The following is a 19,156-nucleotide window of genomic DNA, read 5'->3' on the forward strand; positions in this document are numbered from 1 at the left end:
ATATTTTATTTTAATTTACACTCTGTGGTTCCAGTGAAAACTGGTCAGTTTGGTGAACTAACAAACTTAACATGATTCAATCTAAAACAGTATGGCTCAGAGCTATCTAAATCAAGATTTCATACACATAATAGTAACAGTTTTAGTAACCTGACTGTTTTGAAGACAGTCCAGGAGGATGAGGGAACCCATGACTGTTGAATCACAAAATTGCTTCATCTTGAATGGAGTGAGGCATACATTCATTGGACATAATAAAAATAACCTGCTCTTTTGCAGGTCTTAAAATTAGGTAAATACGTCACATAAACAACAACACATGACACAGTACATTGTTTCATAATGTATTTATATATTTTTTATTATAAACTAAACAGAAGTGGAACTAAACTGGAACTTGGTTTGGCTTAGTGTTAACTACTTCAAGGAATACACAAAATATGCTGGGAACAACATATTTGGATACAATATACCAGGTATAAAGTATAAAACCGTCACGTTCTTCTAGAAGCCACTCAAATTTGAATCTAAAAAGATCATCATTTGTGCAGAAATGTTTGCTATTGATTGCAAAGTGGCTGGTATTACCTTCTCCTAATCTTAAACCATAGTTCTCACCCAATAAAGGGTGGGTTGTGCACTCTGGGTTGGAGAGGAGTTTCTGCTCAGAGTGGGACACCGACATATGGATTAGTCAACATCTGCAGTGATGCTGTACTGATCTGTTCTGTTGTGTTGTGTTGAAGAGAGAGCTGAGATTCACTGGTCTACATTTGTGCCTGTAAGTGTGGGTAGTGACTGAGAAGTTTGGTGGTTACCAGGAAAACGGTACTTCTCTGACTGCGTTGTGCCAAGTGTACAGTTTGGCGGGGGGGGGGGGGGGGGGGGGGGGGGTTATGACGTGGGTTTGTTATTAAGGAACTGGGCTCAGCCCCTTAGTTCCAGTGAAGTGAATGCTCAGTGCTTCAGCTCACCAGGACAATTTGGACAATTTCATGCTCCCAACTTTGTGGGAACAGTTTGGGGATGGCCCCTTCCTGGTCCAACATGTGCACCAGTGCACAAAGCAAGGACCATAAAGACATGAATGAGCGAGTTTGGTGTGGAAGAACTGGACTGGCCTGCACAGAGTCCTGACCTCAACCCAACAGAACACCTTTGGGATGAATTAGAGGCAGGCCTTTTGGTCCAACATCAGTGTTTGATCTCACAAAGTGACTTCTGGAAGAATGTTCAAAAATTCCCATAAACACACTCATAAACCTTGTGGAAAATCTTTCCAGAAATGTTGAAGCTGTTATAGCTGCATTGGGTGGGTCGACATCATGTTGGGATCATTTTTAAAATTAAACTGAAAGAGTTTTTAAAGATTAACCAGTCATGCAGTTATCCTATTTTATTATAATGCAGTCTGTGCAACGTGTTATTGTGCTTTAGTTTTGTATTTTAAATGTATTTATTATACAGATTGTATATGATACTGGTTTTCGCATGCTTTAAAGGCCCATCTAGGGACAAGCAGTGCAAACTAGCTTAGGCTATAAATGCTGTTGCCTGGTTCATGTAGCATACTTGTACCTATGTAACAATAAATTAAACACCAACTTGATAGGAATTCACACAGAGCCTAATGAAGAAATGTGTCTTGACAGACATTTGACTTCATAACCATCGCCATGATAGCTGTTACCTCTGATTGAGATTTTAGGTTTTCTGGAGCTGCCAGATGCAAATAAGAGCTAAAATCATATAATCAGTCTGACATTATTCTAGATTTTCCTCTGGCTCCACCATGGGGCTAATGTGGGATTTTTTTCTTTCTGAGTATCTAGACAACTGCTGGATTGTTCATTATGTAGTTTGCTCAAAAAATTGGCCATTAGCTCTGTTTTTTAACGGGGGAAAGCTACATTGGTTCAGGCCCACTCTTCAGCTCTTCGGAGGTACACAATGCCACGGCGCCTCACAATAGACAGTCAGCATTGCAATTGTCCTCTGAAATTCAAAATGTGATGTATTTCTGAGGTATTTCTTGCAGTACATACTAGAGCCAGTAGTAGGGACTGTGCTGATTACTGTTTGCACGCTTAAGGTTTAAAGACAAATATAAGAATCACCTAGAGATAGAAAAATGGACAGCTGCAACATAAGATGAAAAAGAGGTGGGAGGTTTTACAAAGCCCAGGAGGAAGCAACCGTGACACAGGAAGAGTACTTCTGAATCTTTTCTGTATCGACCAATCAGAAGCATTTTAGTGTTTTACCTAATACCATGATTTCACCTCCTTCATTCACTGAAATGCCAACAAAGTCCTCACCAAGGAGCAGTGTCACAATGATCGTGTTATGGATTATTTTGGTTTTTCTTCATCAAGGATGTAAGTGCTCTTTTATCTTTCCCATTCTAGATTTGTGGAGAATAACAGAAAATTTGCATTAGGATGTTTTAACATTGTCAAAAACATTTTTGTTTTCTTCTAATTCAGATACTTTGGTTCCAGTGAAAACTGTTCAGCTTGGTGAACCCGCAAAATTAACATGTGCTTTACCCAAAGTACTCAGCAGCAGAGGAGTCCACTGGTACAAGCAGAGTGTCGGGGATACTCTTAAATTAATAGTGACACTGTATGAAACTTCTAAACCTGAATTTGGTCAAGAAATATTTAAATCAAGATTTCAAGCACAGTATGATAAGAATTTTAGCAACTTGACCATTTTGAAGACGAACCAAGATGATGAGGGAATCTATCACTGTGGAATCATAGAATGGATTAATACTGAATGGAGCGGGACATATTTGTTAGTAAAAGGTAATAAACTTACATACTTTTACAAACTTTTTAGATTTGGTTGAGCATATTTTGAAGAATGTATTTGTGTTACACAGGAAACAATCAGATGACATCAAACTACAGTGTTGTTCAGCGGCCAACGGCATCAAATCCACTCCGTTCAGGAGATTCAGCGACCCTGCAGTGTTCAGTCCACTCTGATTCTGACAGCGTGTGTCCCACTGATCATAATGTGTTCTGGTTCAGAGCGGGATCAGATAAATTACATCCAAGTGTCATCTACACTGCTGGAAACAGTCATAATGAATGTGAGAAAATATCTGAGTCTGAGCAGAGATGTGTTTATCACTTTTCTAAGAACATCAGCTCCTCTGATGCTGGGACTTATTACTGTGCTGTGGCCACATGTGGGGAGATATTATTTGGAAATGGAGCTACACTGGATATTCAAGGTATCATTTTCTGTCAAGTATTTCAAGCTATACTAAATGTTGACAAACATGATTGATAAGCCTTTTTGAGAACTGATGTTTGTTTTTGTGGGTTTTCATTTTTTTTTTTTTTTAGTACAATCAACACAGTCAGTATTTCTTCAGAGAGCAATATTAATAGTGTGTTTGGCCATTTCTGTTGTTGGAAATTTCGTCCTCATCTGCAACCGAAGATTGTGTAAACCATTTCAAAGTAAGTTAAGAAAGCTAAAACTATTTAGATTATATTTAAATAATAAAAATGCTCAACATTTATGTATTTTCTATATAAAATCATAAGACAGTTTCTACTGTAAAACCATAAGTAGTCAACTGTTGTCTATATTTTCCATGAATTTAAAAGGATTGAGGTTCTTGGTTCTTTGTGTACCTCACTAATACACACTAATTTATGTGTATAATTCATTTCCGTCAGTGAGGAGTGAAAATAAACCATTTAATAAATGCCAGATTATCAACATTTCACTATTATATATTTAGTATTGGAATCTAATAAATGTAATTTATCTTGTGTGCTACATCAGATGCTCAAACCAATACCTCGCACCAACAAGGACATGCTATTGTAAGTAATTAAAATGAATGGTATTCAGTTAAAATATGTCAGAAAACTCTCATCACTATATAGATAACCATCTTGCTTTTTTAATTATTATACAGACTGAAGCCGATGAGGAACTAAACTACGCTGCACTGAATTTCTCTGAAAGAAAAACAAGAGGAAGAAGGAAGAGAGAGTGTGCTGAGGACAGTGTCTACTCTCAAGTTAAATGCTGATGACAGTGACAATGTTTAATATTTCCTGAAATTTAAATTGAACCAGATGTTACAGGCCCTCTGTGATTCTTTGGTCTTGTTATATTTCTGTCTTAGTTAAATATTAACTATGAATGGTTACATTGGTTCATCAATTTAAATATATGGTCTCTGAAAGCCTTAAAGTTAGGGATTTTTTTTTGTATTTCTGATTTGTAACTGTATTAATTGGTTGTCATGCTTCCTGCGATTAATAGAATACACATTTCAGTGTTTATTTTAATATATTTTCTGTATTGAACAAATATTACGGAATACACCTTTAAAAAATGGTGGATTAAACATTTCTAAATAAATACTACATCAAGTACAAACAAGTTATTTAGTAGCTGTTAATTATTCACTGTGTAGAAAGTCTAAGTAAATCATTAACAACACTTTAAGATGCACATTTAGACATATACAGATTATAAAATGAGCTAGTTGTTTATGGGTGCGTTAATGGAAGTTTTATATTTACTTATTTCATATTTTAATTCATGGTTAATTCAGGCAGTTATTAGTTCTTAAATCTCAAGAATCTCAAGGTTACAATAAGTCTCAGAAATACAGAAAATTTAGATAATTATTGCAAAAGGCAATGATAACTCCCTTAAAGTTTAGAGAACACTGAAAGGTATGTCAGACCAGAGTCTGAGGGCATCTCCTTGGTAAATCACACACTTGATGTTGACTTGTGCGATGGGCTTGGAGTTGGCCTCTAGTGTTGTTCTCCACATACCCAATGAGTTCTTGATGAACTCTCTTAGGGTCCTGTTGATCTTATACAGTTATATTATAGGCATTCCAGGATCGATGTATGAGGCTTTCTTGTAGTCAATCCAGGCGGTGCACAGGTTGGTCGGTTGGGTCTTACAGTCTCGAGTGACACCAGCTATCTACCAGCTATCTACTAGTAGCTGGTGTTTTGCTCCCCTGATCTCCCTGCCTATCCTTTTCTGGGCCTCGCTTTTTCTGGGCCACATGCTTACTCATCTTAGCTGCTATGATGCCTGACAGGAGTTGTGTTGTACCTCATCAATCTCTAGCTGTGATAGCAGTTGCTTGTGTAGTAGCATTCCAACAGTTCCCGGTTCTCATCTTGTGTCCACTTATGCCGTAACCTTTTAGTTCCAGTAACCCACTTATCGTCAGAATGCCCTGGTTCCTCAACACCTGATGCGGACCTTGTTAATCCAGGTGATGTCCGAGCCGGTATGGCTTCAATCGTGTATCTCTTGCTCATATTCCGAGGTAGGCTTGGTTAGCATGAGGGGTCTAGCCTGGGGACCCTTACTGGAAGTATGCCGCACTGAATTTATATATATATATATATATATATATATATATATATATATATATATATTTTTTTTTTTTTTTTTTTTTTTTTTTTTTTTTTACACACACACGGACACATAATAATTAAACACAACAGGCACTAACCACTAATAAATATTAAAAATAGAAAAAAATTAAAAATGCATTACAGTTAGGATGTGGAGTGATGGTAGAGACCTGTGGTGCCACTGCAGTGACTTGTGCAAATGACAGCAGCATGAGTGTATGCAGAGGTTTGCAAGAGCAGTGCAGCTACACAGCTCCACCAGAGTCCAACAGTCTTACAGCTTCAGGGAAGAAGCTGTTCCTCAGACTGGTGGTCCTGCTCTTGATGCTCCTCAGGCTTCTACCTGAGGGGAGTAAAAAAAAGAGTGTGTGTGCTGGGTGTGTGTGGTCCTTCAGGATGCAGGCGTCCCTTTTCCTGCATCTGGAGGTGTAAATGTTTGTGGTGGTGGAGAAGCTGACTTCAACAGTCCACTGTGCAGCCTTCACCAACCTGTGCAGAGCCTTCTTCTCTGCTGCAGAGCAGCTTCCATGCCACACAGTGATGCAGTAGCCCAGGACGCTCTCCACCACACATCTGTAGAATGAAGACAGGACTGAGCTTCAGAGTCCAGCACGCCTCAGCCTCCTGAGGAAGTAGAAGTGCTGCTGTGGCTTCCTGACCAGACTGGAAGTGTTGTTGCCCCAGGTGAGGTCGTTACTTAGGTGAACGCCCAAGTACCTGTACCTGGGGACCACTTCCACCACAGATCCTCCAATGTGCAGGGGGAGGAGGGGGTGTCTGGCTCTTCTGAAGTCCACGATCATCTCATTTGTTTTTGCCACATTGATACAGAGATTGTTGTCTCTGTACCAACCCTCCAGGTGTTCCACCTCCTGCCTGTAGCCAGACTCATCGTCGTTAGCGATGCATCCGACCACTGCTGTGTCAGCCACAAACTTCACAATATGACAGCCAGGGTGTTTTGCTGAGCAGTCATATGTGAGCAGGGTGAACAGGAGAGGGCTCAGCACACAGCCCTGGGGGAGCCAGTGCTGAGGATGATGAGGGAGGAGGTGACATCATGGATCCACATCGATTGCAGCCTGTTCGTCAGGAAGTCCAGGACCCAGTTGCTAAAGGGTGGAGTGTCCACTCTGAGTCAGGCATGAGTTACTGGCCCATGTGGAGGAATCTAAGTATCAAGGTTTTAATCACAAGTGAGAGGAAAGGGGAGTGAGAGATTGACAGACAGACAGGGGTTGTTTGTACCAGCTGACCTATGTCACTGGTCTATGCCAGCCTCACCTACAGTATAGTAACAAGCTCTGGGTAGTGACCTGAGATTGTGGATACAAGTGGCGGAAATAAGTTTTCTCTGAAAGGTGGCTGGTCTCTCAGTTAGAGATAGGCTGAGGAGTTCAGTCGTTCAGGAAGGACAGAGTAGAGCCACTAATCCTCCACATTGAAAGTGGTTTGGGCATTTGACTGGAATGCCTCCTGGGCAAGGTGTTCAGGGACACAGTGGGAATCTCTGCTAGAGAGGAAATAAAGGACTTAGATTCAGCTAAATGTAAGTGTTTCTGAATCTTTATCTTAATTTCAGAAGGAAGTGGAGTTGTAACCTACTCAAATATTCTTGTCAACAGAGTGTGGGGGATGCACTAACTGGCTGGAGGACTCATATTGTACAGTTATAATTACTTACTGGTAAGCTTCATTTCATGTTCACACTAATCACATCATTAGGTGACATTAAACAGCATTTACTTTGAATGTAATTTTGTACACCTTTATTTTCTTTAGGATATGCTCTTCTGAACTGAAGTAGGGAAGCATAGGATGAGCATGTACTGTCCAGAAGAAAATTCAAATGATGGGTCAAACTCCCACTTGATGGGAGTTAACACAGAGCCTGAAGAAATTTGTCTTGACAAAGACTTTGACATTGACATTGCAAACATCACCACGATATCTTACCTCTGGAGTGTGTCTGTGTAGGTTCTCAGTCATCCAGGTCATAGTAGTCTGTGGAGCTTGAAAAAAGGGTGACTAGACTTCTTTTTTTTTCTTGAAGACATTTCACCTCTCATCCAAAAGGCTTCTTCAGTTCTCTAACCAGACGGAGTCTGCTGGAGGTAGTTTATTATTATTCATAATCACATGCGCCAAGATGTGAAAGGAGGAGTGGGGTCATTACAATCAGTGGTTTCAGGTGAAACCAATTTGGGAATTTGCCCCATTCTATCAAGTGACCTGTTGAGGTCACCTAAACAAAGGCGTGAATGGGGGTTGAGGCACCTGGGGAGGGATCTCAGGACAGCACTGTATGCGGGGGAAAAGTTGGTGATGTAAACCACCTCCTCTGTTCAGTGATGGTTGCTCACAGTGGACATACATGGTTCCTTTTACTCCTTTTTCAAACCATTATTTGTGAAGAGGCTGTTTGGTTTCTCCAAAGTAGAAGTCCAAGCACTCTTCACTGCACTGGACAGCATACACTATGTTGCTTATCTTATCTTGAGAAAATTCTTCTGAGTTTCTCTGATAAGCCTGCCACATAAGGGCTGACAATGTTGTTCTGCTTGTCATTCTTACGCTCCCCAGTTTATGTTTGACCTTCTTTCCTGTGCATCTTGGCGGATTTGATGAAAGCCCAGTTGGGGTAACCACATGTTTTAAGGGCTTTCTTTACATGCATGTCTTCCTTTTGTTTCCTTTCTGCCTTAGAGGGAATATTTTCTGCCCAGTGTTGCAGGATCCTGATCACCCCAAGTTTGTGTTCCAGAGGGTGGTGGGAACCAAAGCGTAGGTATTGGTCTGTGTGTCAGCTTCCAGTAAATTTCAGTGTTGAGGCTTCCATCTTCCTCAATATGGTTGTTACAAGTTTTTACATGCTTTGTGGAGTCAAAGTCTGGCATTATTCTAACTATTCCTCTGGCTCCACCATAGGGTTAATATGTGATTTTTTTTCCCCCCTAGCAACAACTGCTGGATGGTTTGCTATATAATTTGCTCCACGAATTGCTCACTAGCTCTGGTTTTTGAAGAGGCTGAATCATCTGCTTTGGGCAAGTAGCATTGGTTCTGGCCTGCTTTAAAGTTTTTCTGAGGTACAAAATTACATGGCCTCTCGCCAATGAATGATCAGCTGTTGAACTTTCCTTTGAAATGCAAAAAAGTGATGTATTTCTGTGGTAATTCTTGCAGTACATACCAGAGCCAGCAATAGGGACTCTGCTGGTTCCTGTTTGAGTGCTTAAGGTTTAAAGACAAAAATAACAATCACCTAGAGATATGCAGTGTTACGGTTAACAAAATGGACAGCTGCAACACAAGATGAAAGAGAGGTGGGAGGTTTTACAAAGCCCAGGAGGAAGCAACCGTGACACAGGAAGAGTACTTCTGAATCTTTTCTGTATCGACCAATCAGAAGCATTTTAGTGTTTTACCTAATACCATGATTTCACCTCCTTCATTCAATAAAATGCCAACAAAGTCCTCACCAAGGAGCAGTGTCACAATGATCGTGTTATGGATTATTTTGCTTTTTCTTCATCAAGGATGTAAGTGCTCTTTTATCTTTTATGAAAATGTTCAAAATTGAGAATTTACCTGTCAAAAACTTAACTTTTCTATGTTTTCTTCTAATTCAGATACTTTGGTTCCAGTGAAAACTGTTCAGCTTGGTGAACCCGCAAAATTAACATGTGCTTTACCCAAAGTACTCAGCAGCAGAGGAGTCCACTGGTACAAGCAGAGTGTCGGGGATACTCTTAAATTAATAGTGACACTGTATGAAACTTCTAAACCTGAATTTGGTCAAGAAATATTTAAATCAAGATTTCAAGCACAATATGATAAGAATTTTAGCAACTTGACCATTTTGAAGACGAACCAAGATGATGAGGGAATCTATCACTGTGGAATCATAGAATGGATTAATACTGAATGGAGCGGGACATATTTGTTAGTAAAAGGTAATAAACTTACATACTTTTACAAATTTTTTAGATTTGGTTGAGCATGTTTTGAAGAATGTATTTGTGTTACACAGGAAACAATCAGATGACATCAAACTACAGTGTTGTTCAGCGGCCAACGGCATCAAATCCACTCCGTTCAGGAGATTCAGCGACCCTGCAGTGTTCAGTCCACTCTGATTCTGACAGCGTGTGTCCCACTGATCATAATGTGTTCTGGTTCAGAGCGGGATCAGATAAATTACATCCAAGTGTCATCTACACTGCTGGAAACAGTCATAATGAATGTGAGAAAATATCTGAGTCTGAGCAGAGATGTGTTTATCGCTTCTCTAAGAACGTCAGCTCCTCTGATGCTGGGACTTATTACTGTGCTGTGGCCACATGTGGGGAGATATTATTTGGAAATGGAGCTACACTGGACAGTCAAGGTAACTTTATCATCGATTTATTAATTAGAAATCTTTAAAATTTAATCTCATTGTCATTATTATTAGTAATTTTACTTTACTTTCAAAGTGATTAAACATTATTCACATTATTTACATTTTATGTAACTTTGTTTTTTATTTTTAATATGTTCCAGAAAGAAACATCTGCTCACTGAGTGCCAGTATAATAATTTTTCCAGCGTGCACTTTCTTGAGTATAAGTCTGTTTCTTACAGCTGTACTCATGAAAAGCTTTACTGGCCAGAAAAGACAACAGGTAAAATACACTGAGGTAGTATTATTTTCAAATATAAAATGTGATCATTTTTAAAGTTTGATGTTTATACATATTTTTTATTTACCCTATTTTCCCAGAATAATGCCACATCAGTGTTTTCTGCTGTTGTGTTTACCGTGATGATAGCTGACAGAGGTGAACTGGATGCAAAGAAAGCGGAGAGGCAGCAGATCTACAGGACTGTCAAGGCTTTTGGGCTGGATTAGGTCCATTTTCCCTCCTTTGGTATAAGATATTATTAGGCTTCTATGTGTTCTTGCTGTATTTAGACTAAACAAATAATGTAAATGATAAAAATGTGTGGATTACGTCCGTATCAATATTGAACAAAATTCCAAGTCTAGTCTGGTCATGAATGCTTGTTGCTTTTCTGTCCTGTTTCTTATATCCTGTCTTTAATGAGTCCAAAAACAAAAAGAAAGAAAAATTTAAAAAGAAAGTTTAGAATCCTCTAAACTTAAAAGAAATCCCAAATTAATTACTTTGGAAGTGGACATTACTGAAATCCCACCATTACAGAATGATGACCAAGTAGGATTCATATTACATGGAGGCGCTGAGTAGTTTAGTCAGTACTATTGTTTTCCTGCTCTCAGTTCTCATGTTTCCTGTTTCTCCAAGACAACTGTATATGAAAATAAATATATATTTTTCTTTCTTTCTTTTTTAATTAAATCTCTTTCAGCTTCATTAATTGCATTCATAAAGTAAACTGAAACTGTAAACTGACTGCGTGATGATAATGAGTGATAGTCTGAGGAAACACCACCGTACTCAAACTTACAGACTGACAGCAGTGTTGACAATGATTTTGATCAGTACAAAAGACAAATGTGCAACAGGGAAATATTACAAGTAAGTTTATTACATGATCATGAATCTTGACCACGATGCTGCAGTTGTTTTGTAATAAAATATGTTAAGAACTTATCCTTGTCGTTACTGTGTGTTCATCGACATCAGCTGTAAATCATTAAACCCTGAAAATGGATAACCTGTCATTGTGCAACTTTATTTTGAAGCTTTCTAAACTTTTATCAGAATCATGGAAATCAATTTGTGCAACTGGAATTTAATAAGCTTGATATTTTTCAACAGTGATTTAAGATACAGTTACCCAGTGTGAATTACACAGCATGCTGTCCTTAAAAAATACTGCCATATGTAATGATGCTCCCACAAAATCAGTCTTCCACAGGGTAATCTGAATATTCAAATAAACACATTAGAAAGGCCTGAGCAGCTGTTAAAGAACAGCGACTCCTGCCCTTCTTGGCCTATGCTGACAGTTGCTGCTGAGTGTGGGAGTCTGATCTAACAGCAGCGTACACACAGTCCTGTGCTGACTCTCTTCTCTTCCTCTTCTCTCTTTTTACTCTTCTTGAGGAGAAATCCACCGCTGCATAGGTCACTGTCTGAAATGACAGGTATTTCAGTATTTATGTCATCAAATAAAGCGAGATTAGTGAAATAGTCTAAAGTTAAGTCTAAAAGTAAAGAGCTGCTGTAACATGCAAATTTCCCCGTCGTGGGATCATTAAAGTTTTATCTTATCTTACATACACCCATCAGGTAAAACATCATGACCTGCCTAATATTGTGTTGGTTCCCCTGTTGCTGCCAAAACAGCCCTGACCCCTCAGGGCACAGACTCCACTAGACCCCTGGTGGTGTGCTGTGGTATCTGTACCAAGTTGTTAGCAACAGATCCTTTAAGTCCTCTAAGTTGTGAGGTGGGGCCTCCATGTATCGGACTCAATCATCCAGCACATCCCATGGATGCTCGATTGGATTGAGATTGTAGGAATTTGGAGGTCAAGTCAACACCTCAAATTTGTTGCGCTGAACGATTTTTGCTTCATGGCAGGGCACCACACTGCTAGCAAGTTTTACATCACTTGGTGGCCCGCTCTGTAACTGTATGCAGTCTGCCACTTCATGGCTGAGTTACTGTGGTTCCTGAAGGCCTCCACTTTGCAATTATTTATACTGAAGTATGTAGGAGGGAAGAGATTTCACAAACTGAATTGGTATCCAATTACGGTATCAGGCTTAAATTCAGCGAGCTCTTCAGCGACTGAAAATCCCTGAATGCAAAGATTAAGAGGTGTGGCTCAAAAGGGTATGCTATAGAAAACATGGCTGTAATTCCCAGACAGTTAATGGAATGCTTTTGTTAAACCCTTGAAAGAAAGCTGAAAGTCTTCACGTCAATCAGATTTTAACTGCTTATTTTAAAATCCACTGTGGGGGTATACAGAGGTGAAATTACAAAAACTGTGTCACTGCCCAAATATTTGTGGAACTAACTACCTATTAACTTTATTCCAATACTTCATATAGTAATATTGTAGCAAAGTTCAAAAAATGGTTTGATTATGATATTTTACTTGTATGCTATGACTATGAAACTGTTCATATCTTTTCCAAAAGCATCCCGCAGAATATATAATAAATGCATATTTACTGAATAATTTGCTTGGTCCACAGTTGACATGCTGAGTCCCACATGGTTGGGTGCACTTATTTCCCCTAAAGAAAAGAAATTTGGACATTAAAATTGCCCAGATGAACAGACAGACACATTCTTTCCTGTGGTGTGCCCAGTGCACCTCCAGTTTTCTAATTATTATATAATATAATTACACAGATTATTTCTACAGACACTTTAAGCAATTGATGTTCAATGTTTCTTTTTGCAATACAATATTGTGATGTCACTACTGTAGCTTTCCAAACGTTTATCAGAAAGTGAAAATGCTTAGTTGAATGCAATTTTACCTTCAGCACAATTTTACCTTCAGCACAAACCTAAATTTTCTTTGACGACCCTTCAACCCTCAAATTAATGCACAAGACGAAGAACAAATCTGGCAAGTATCTAATTAGAAGTCCCAAATCAAAATTACACACACACACACACACACACACACACACACACACACACACACAGTAAACCTACCTTTGCAATGCTGACAAACATTTTTCCTTTTGAAGTACAAAATAAGGAGGACAATCACAGCTACACAACAAGTTAGCAGCACCCCAAGAACAAGGAAAACAGGGCCTAATTCTGGTCCTGCATTAATTAAAAAAGAGAAACATTTAACATTTTATTAATATGGACTCTTAGAATTCATCAGTTGTTGCAAAAATGTGTTAAGCTACAATGGAATAAGTGACAGCTTTCTGGAGAAAAATATGTACACTTTTCTAGTACTGGGTTGGACCCCTTTGTGCCTTCAGAGTAACTTTAATTTTTGATGGTATAAATTCAACAAGCTACTGAATCAAAATCACTTTCTGATGCCTGATTTGAACCTCAGCAGATCATCTTGACTATATTTACATGCCTACATGCACTGAGCTGCTGCCATGGTTAACGAGAGGTTGATAGAAAGTGGCCAGTGAGTGAATTGTTAACATGGCAACATAGCCAATTACATGGCAAGTCATTTTGTTTATCATTTCATACACTGCTCAAAAAAGTAAAGGAACACTTTTTAATTAGAGTATAGCATGTTACACAGCATCTGAGTATCTGTGGGATGTGCTGTACAAATAAATCAGATTCATGGAGGCCTCACCTCACAACTTACAAGACTTAAAGGATCTGTTCCTAACATCTTTGTGCCAAACACCACAGCACACCATCAGGGGTGTAGTGGCATCCATGTCTTGATGGGTCAGGGCTGTTTTGGCAGCACAATAGTGTATGTCATAGTGTATGTCATCTCATCAACATGCCTTGATGTTGTCAGGCATGCATCCAAGCCTGCAGGAGCCAATACAAACTATAATTCTGAGTTGCTGCAATGAAATTGTGGCAAAATGGGCTAGCCTGCCACATCATTCTTTCACTTTGATTTTCAGGGTGTCCTTGAATTCAGACTTTTGTAGGTTGATCATTTTAATGTCCATCAAAATAATGTGGCATCCTTTCATTCCTAACACATTACGCAGTCCATATTAGTACAGATATCCAACATGATTTTTTATCCTTTGAGATCTGATGTTTTGAAAGCGTTCCTTTAATTTTTTGAGCAGTGCGTGCATACAGCAGAGCGACTTTTTTGTATTATGCACCTCAGCGAGTGTGACCCCATTCTGTAACTTTATGTGATCTGCCACTGTTCCTAAACGCTTCCACCTTGCAATAATACCATTTACATTTGAGCATGTAGGTGGGAAGAAATGTCACAAACTGACTTGTTACAACTGTGGTATCCTACTACAGTACCACACTTGAATTCAGTAAGTTCATCTAAACAACCAATTCTTTCACAAATGTTTGTAAAAGCAGACTGCTTGGCTAGGTGCTTGATTTGATAAATATGTGGCAACAGGACTGAAAACAACTGAACTGATTGATAAAGATTAGAGGTGTGGAAGATTAGACGAAGATTAGGAGGTGTTTTTATCCAAACAATGTAACTTGTAAAATGTAATATTAGAAGAAGTCAATCTCATGATATTGTGTTGCACTAAAATAATTAAGTATAGATTATAGCACTTAGCTTGAGTTTTTTTTTCTTCTCCAATCAACTCAGTAAGTCTACCCTAACTGTAATGAAAGAGAGTTTCTGATTTAAACACACATGTGAGTACATACGTGTCTCCACTTTAGTTCCTTCACCAAGCAGGATCTGTCCACACGTGACCACAGCACAGTAGTAAGTCCCAGCATCAGAGGAGTTCTGTATAATTTTGGGCAGACTGTAGACACATCTTCTCTCCAGATCTTCATCAGTGCTGTCCATGAGAGTGTAAATGATGGTTGGATCAAATCCTTTCAATCCAGCTCTGAACCAGTACACTCTGTCTTCATCTGAACACTGAACTGCATTTTCTTTGTTCTTAGAGAGAAGTGAACACTGAAGAGTCACCGAGTCTCCCAGCAGGACCGACGCTTTCTTTGGAATTTGTTTCACATAGACAGATTTCTGCTGATCGTGATCTGTAAATTCAGGCAGATTTGTAAAATAAACTATTTTAATTGATTTAAATGATTTGTACCACTGAACTTTTGTTAAAGAAAAGAGAAACACATTACCTTTCACAGCCAAGAATGTGCCATTAGGGAACGTCTGTGAATATGTGGTTCTAGTTTCACAGAAATATGCTGCTTCATCCTCTTTACTGACATTTCTGATAATAAGAAAAAATTTAGTTGCTTCTTTTTTCACTGTGAAACGTGATGGATCAAATCCACCAGATAAAGTTGTTTTGCCAAGAACATGACTAGCAACACTTTGGGGCATATGTCCAAGAGACTGTTTATACCACCAGGATTTTAACTCCTCAGGAACTTCACAGACAAAAGTAACACTGTCACCAAGGCCAACATTAGTTAAAGTGATGAGCTGAGGAATCTCTGCAGTTTGAGTCAGAGCTGAAGAATTAAGACAAATAACAGAGTTACAACACAAAAAGGACAAAATCAGTGTAATTACCTTTTGAAAGGTTAATACATAGTTGCAGCTAAGATGTACTGCACACACAGTGATGTGGTAGCAGAAGGTTTCTATCTTATTTTTTCAGTACTGCAGAACTGCACTTACATGGTGTGCACAGAAGAATCAAAGCAGTCAGCCTCACAATCATTGTGGCACAGCTCTCTTGTCTCACGCTACTGATCTCGTGCCCAAATGGAAGGTTTAGTCACAAGGTGATGAAGGTTTCCAATGCAGAAATCAGTGATTGGCTGAAATGTAGGAAATTGCCGCCCCCATTTAGCAAATCTGTGGTCAATTTTCATTTGATAGAAGATGTATTTGTTTGTAGCTTTTGGTAGCTATGTGGTATCAAACATCAGTGTCTGTATTCTGACTACTTAAAAATGTGACTGAAATTATTGTTCCTGTGATAATCAGTTACTGATTATGGTTAGCTGCAAGTTCTTCAAATTTTTAAAAACCAGAAGGTACCACTTTAAACACTCATACAGGGTGCCAAAGGATGGTTAACTTTGTGTGTCTACCAGTATATGTACAAGTATGTACAAATTTAAAAAATGTTTAACAAAAGTAAAATTTTACTTTTTTTAAAAATGAAAATCATGACTGAAGACATGTGCAGTAAGCTGCTTTTACAATTAGACAGAAACTAATAATTAGATTTTTTTTTTTAATTTTGTGATTTTTAAATCTGTTTATTTTAAATTGAAAGGGAGCGTTTCACTTCTTAACAGACCTGTTCTGCCAGACCTTCTAAATCTGAGGCAGCAGTGCTAACCAACTGACATATATTTGCTTTTCCAAACAAAACTCATACATAAAAATGTAATGCTTTAACACTGTTTCTAGTTTTTTTCAGTTTGTGTGAAGCTAAGCTCAATCATAGACTACAAATAACAGATGGATGCTGTCACTGTTACGTCACTTTTTAGTTTTTCAAGTTTCATTGTGGATGTATGAACTGATTATTTTTGCTGTCACCATTTTGCATCTGACTGTGAAACACTGGGCCACTGCACACCTATACGGTAGTGGCTAACAATGGCACATCGCCAATGATATTCTTAGGTCCAGGACTCTCAATATTTCACATATAAACTAAAAGCACCATTGTGAAGTTACATATGAAATTACACTTAAATAAATAGAATATTAGTACAATATTCACATGTGCTTTGTAGGCACATGTGAATGGGGTGTAAACATGGATCAGGATGTTATGGCCACATGTTGGAAAGTCTACATGCTGCTGGTATTTTGGCAAAACCTTCCTAAGGTTGGCTTTGTTGACATCGCCAGCCACGATGAAAACCACCTCCGGGTGTAGTGTTTCCTGTGAACTGTATGGTATTTTTCCAACACTCTTTGATACAATTGAACTTCTTTTTTGGCAATATATATATATATATATATATATATATATATATATATATATATATATATATAAATAGCTACCATACAAATCAGGACTTCAAACATTTTTATAATTTTCTCATTATTTTATGATGTGCCAATGACAAATTTAAGGTAACAGCTAAACTCTTACATACAAAGACACAAGGTCCCAAAGCTGTTTTGACAGTGAACTCAAAAGTATCATAGATTTATCAACTATTAACTGTTATTGGTCTTAAAGTTTTAAGAGGCTAGATTTTTTTTTTTTTGGAAAATATTTTCCCACTGTGCCAGCATGCCCTCCTGCATGACAAGAGAACAACAAGCAAAGCATCATTCAACAGCTACATTGACAAGATGACGCTTGTGGTGGGCCACTTCTCTACCATTTGGCCAATCACTGAAGCCGTTGACTAAGAACAGACCTCATTACGAGCTTGCAGATGTGAAGCGAGAGAAAGTGAGAGAAGACCTACTGTACAAGACACTTCAGCAGGGCAGGTTTTAGATGAAGGAGTTGGATTTATAATTTTAGTTTGTAAATGGAAAACTGTGTCCATCCATCTTCAGATTTTTAATCAATTATAAAAATGATCTGGACCTGCTACATCTGCAGTCACGGTATACAGAGAATGATATCAATATGCTATTTAATAATGTAAATTAACTGTTTTAGTAACTATTGATTTAGACGGGCTGAAAGTCCAACATTTTGCTAAGTGATGCTCATACATACTCTGCTGAGAATGTCAATCTACTGTTGTTTATAAGTAGCAAACAATTTAAAATCCTGCTTTGGGGCAAATGTATGATGAGCAGCTCCCCTCATGTCTTTATAACTGCCAGTGATCACTGCACTTAGGCACAGAACAAGGGCGCAGGCCTGAATGTGTGCCTCTTTTTCACACATCCTTTAACAGCTCCTTAAGATGTTTTGATATAAATATTAGTCATACATAATGAAGCGCTGTTGCAGGTTCCTAAAATAGCTAAAACACCTACGCAAGATTAAAACAGAGAGCGTGAGACTAAGTACAGTAAAGTCCCTTTGTATTCACACCCTTGTTTGAAAGGCCAACTACAGCAATACATAAGTTACTCTATTTATCTTTGTCTTGTAGAGGATATAAAAAGAAAAAACTGACTGTTGGTGCTATGCTTTAAATTATATTTTACAGGTGTGATCTTGTAATATAATATGTGACCACAGTGTCTCGGGAAAATACAGGAAATTACTTGAACTGTGTGACATATTTATGTGTCAAAAGTCGAGCAGCAGTTCATTCAAGGTCATATAAGATTTCCCTTTTACATTGGTACATATGTCTCAGTTGAGTCAGGAAGTTCTCATCACTTACAGTAAATGTGCTTTTCGGACACTGTGGGAATAGTTGTCATGGCCGGGGAGGAAACGGACGAGGAAGGACAAACATGCAGGACTCCGGAGATGGGCATAACTCAAAGGCATTTATTAATGTAGGGAAAAACAATACAAAAACCGTTCAGAAGGGAGACGAAGGGGAACCACAGGGAGCACAGGAACACACGGGCACAACATCAACGACGCGACAACAGGCATAGAAAACGCAGGACTTAAATACACAGAAGGGCTGATGAGGGAAGAGGAAACAGGTGGGAACACAGGTGACACAGATAACTAAGACGAGACCAGAGGGAAGCAAAACTGAATACAACAGACAGGGGCTGGACGAATATCAAAATAAAACAGGAAGTATGACAAGGGAACAGAGACGCAAACCTGACACAGAATACAGAGAGACACGAGGGACTAGAAATAACTGAGGGCAACTCTAACAGATAACAAAACAACCTGAGAAAACGGAAACCATACCAAGAAAACATAAAACACTGGGCCACCGGCCCAGGACATGACAGTACCCCCCCCTCAAAGGCCGGCCCCCGACGGCCAAAACAAGAAAACAAAACCAGACCAGGGCGGGAGGCGGGGGGACCAGGAAGGAGGGCCTGAAACAAAAAACAAAAACCAGGCAGGGAGCAACAAGGAAGAAGGCCCAGGGACAAAACCAAAACACTGGGGAAGCACAGGGGCAAGACCTAGAACACGAGGGCAAAAAGACAATAAGCAGAATAAACAGAATAAACAAAAGCAATGGCGCAAGGCTGGAGAGCTCCAAAGTCCAATACAAGGGTCAAAGTTCACGAACAGAGCAGG

General features: G+C 38.9%; 3 protein-coding genes across 3 annotated transcripts; 2 read left to right on the forward strand and 1 right to left on the reverse strand.

The window, feature by feature from the left end:
• Positions 1-2,335: 2,335 nt before the first annotated feature.
• LOC115787131 (uncharacterized) lies at positions 2,336-5,258 on the forward strand. The gene is made up of 5 exons (XM_030739708.1): positions 2,336-2,378; positions 2,487-2,810; positions 2,888-3,261; positions 3,808-3,848; positions 5,210-5,258. The coding sequence occupies exons 1-5, from the start codon at positions 2,336-2,338 to the stop codon at positions 5,256-5,258; spliced, it is 831 nt and encodes a 276-aa protein (XP_030595568.1).
• Positions 5,259-8,899: 3,641 nt separating this feature from the next.
• On the forward strand, positions 8,900-10,317 carry LOC115787132 (signal-regulatory protein beta-2-like). Its single transcript, XM_030739709.1, has 5 exons — positions 8,900-8,965; positions 9,056-9,379; positions 9,457-9,813; positions 9,969-10,090; positions 10,189-10,317. The coding sequence occupies exons 1-5, from the start codon at positions 8,923-8,925 to the stop codon at positions 10,315-10,317; spliced, it is 975 nt and encodes a 324-aa protein (XP_030595569.1). The 5' UTR covers positions 8,900-8,922.
• A 1,864-nt stretch (positions 10,318-12,181) lies between these two features.
• On the reverse strand, positions 12,182-15,748 carry LOC115787133 (uncharacterized). The gene is made up of 4 exons (XM_030739710.1): positions 15,673-15,748; positions 15,165-15,503; positions 14,724-15,068; positions 12,182-12,198 (listed from the first exon to the last, which is right to left on the reverse strand). Exons 1-4 carry the CDS (start codon positions 15,713-15,715, stop codon positions 12,182-12,184), a joined length of 744 nt encoding a protein of 247 aa, XP_030595570.1. The 5' UTR covers positions 15,716-15,748.
• Positions 15,749-19,156: the final 3,408 nt, after the last annotated feature.

The sequence above is a fragment of the Archocentrus centrarchus genome, chromosome 10 (assembly GCF_007364275.1).
Source record: "Archocentrus centrarchus isolate MPI-CPG fArcCen1 chromosome 10, fArcCen1, whole genome shotgun sequence".
NCBI lineage: Eukaryota > Metazoa > Chordata > Actinopteri > Cichliformes > Cichlidae > Archocentrus > Archocentrus centrarchus.

What these genes read in the sequence shown, in the direction of transcription:
- LOC115787131 (XM_030739708.1), top strand. Translation starts at nt 2,336, where the DNA reads ATGATCGTGTTATGGATTATTTTGGTTTTTCTTCATCAAGGAT. An exon ending in AAGGTATCATTTTCTGTCAA is followed by an intron (nt 3,262 to 3,807) that starts GTATTTCAAGCT and finishes GTGCTACATCAG; the next exon opens with ATGCTCAAACCAATACCTCG. An exon ending in ACCAACAAGGACATGCTATT is followed by an intron (nt 3,849 to 5,209) that starts GTAAGTAATTAA and finishes GTAACCTTTTAG; the next exon opens with TTCCAGTAACCCACTTATCG.
- LOC115787132 (XM_030739709.1), top strand. Translation starts at nt 8,923, where the DNA reads ATGATCGTGTTATGGATTATTTTGCTTTTTCTTCATCAAGGAT. An exon ending in GACATATTTGTTAGTAAAAG is followed by an intron (nt 9,380 to 9,456) that starts GTAATAAACTTA and finishes TGTGTTACACAG; the next exon opens with GAAACAATCAGATGACATCA. An exon ending in CTGGCCAGAAAAGACAACAG is followed by an intron (nt 10,091 to 10,188) that starts GTAAAATACACT and finishes CTATTTTCCCAG; the next exon opens with AATAATGCCACATCAGTGTT.
- LOC115787133 (XM_030739710.1), bottom strand. Translation starts at nt 15,715, where the DNA reads ATGATTGTGAGGCTGACTGCTTTGATTCTTCTGTGCACACCAT. An exon ending in GATTCTTCTGTGCACACCAT is followed by an intron (nt 15,504 to 15,672) that starts GTAAGTGCAGTT and finishes TTAATTCTTCAG; the next exon opens with CTCTGACTCAAACTGCAGAG. An exon ending in CACATTCTTGGCTGTGAAAG is followed by an intron (nt 15,069 to 15,164) that starts GTAATGTGTTTC and finishes CTGAATTTACAG; the next exon opens with ATCACGATCAGCAGAAATCT.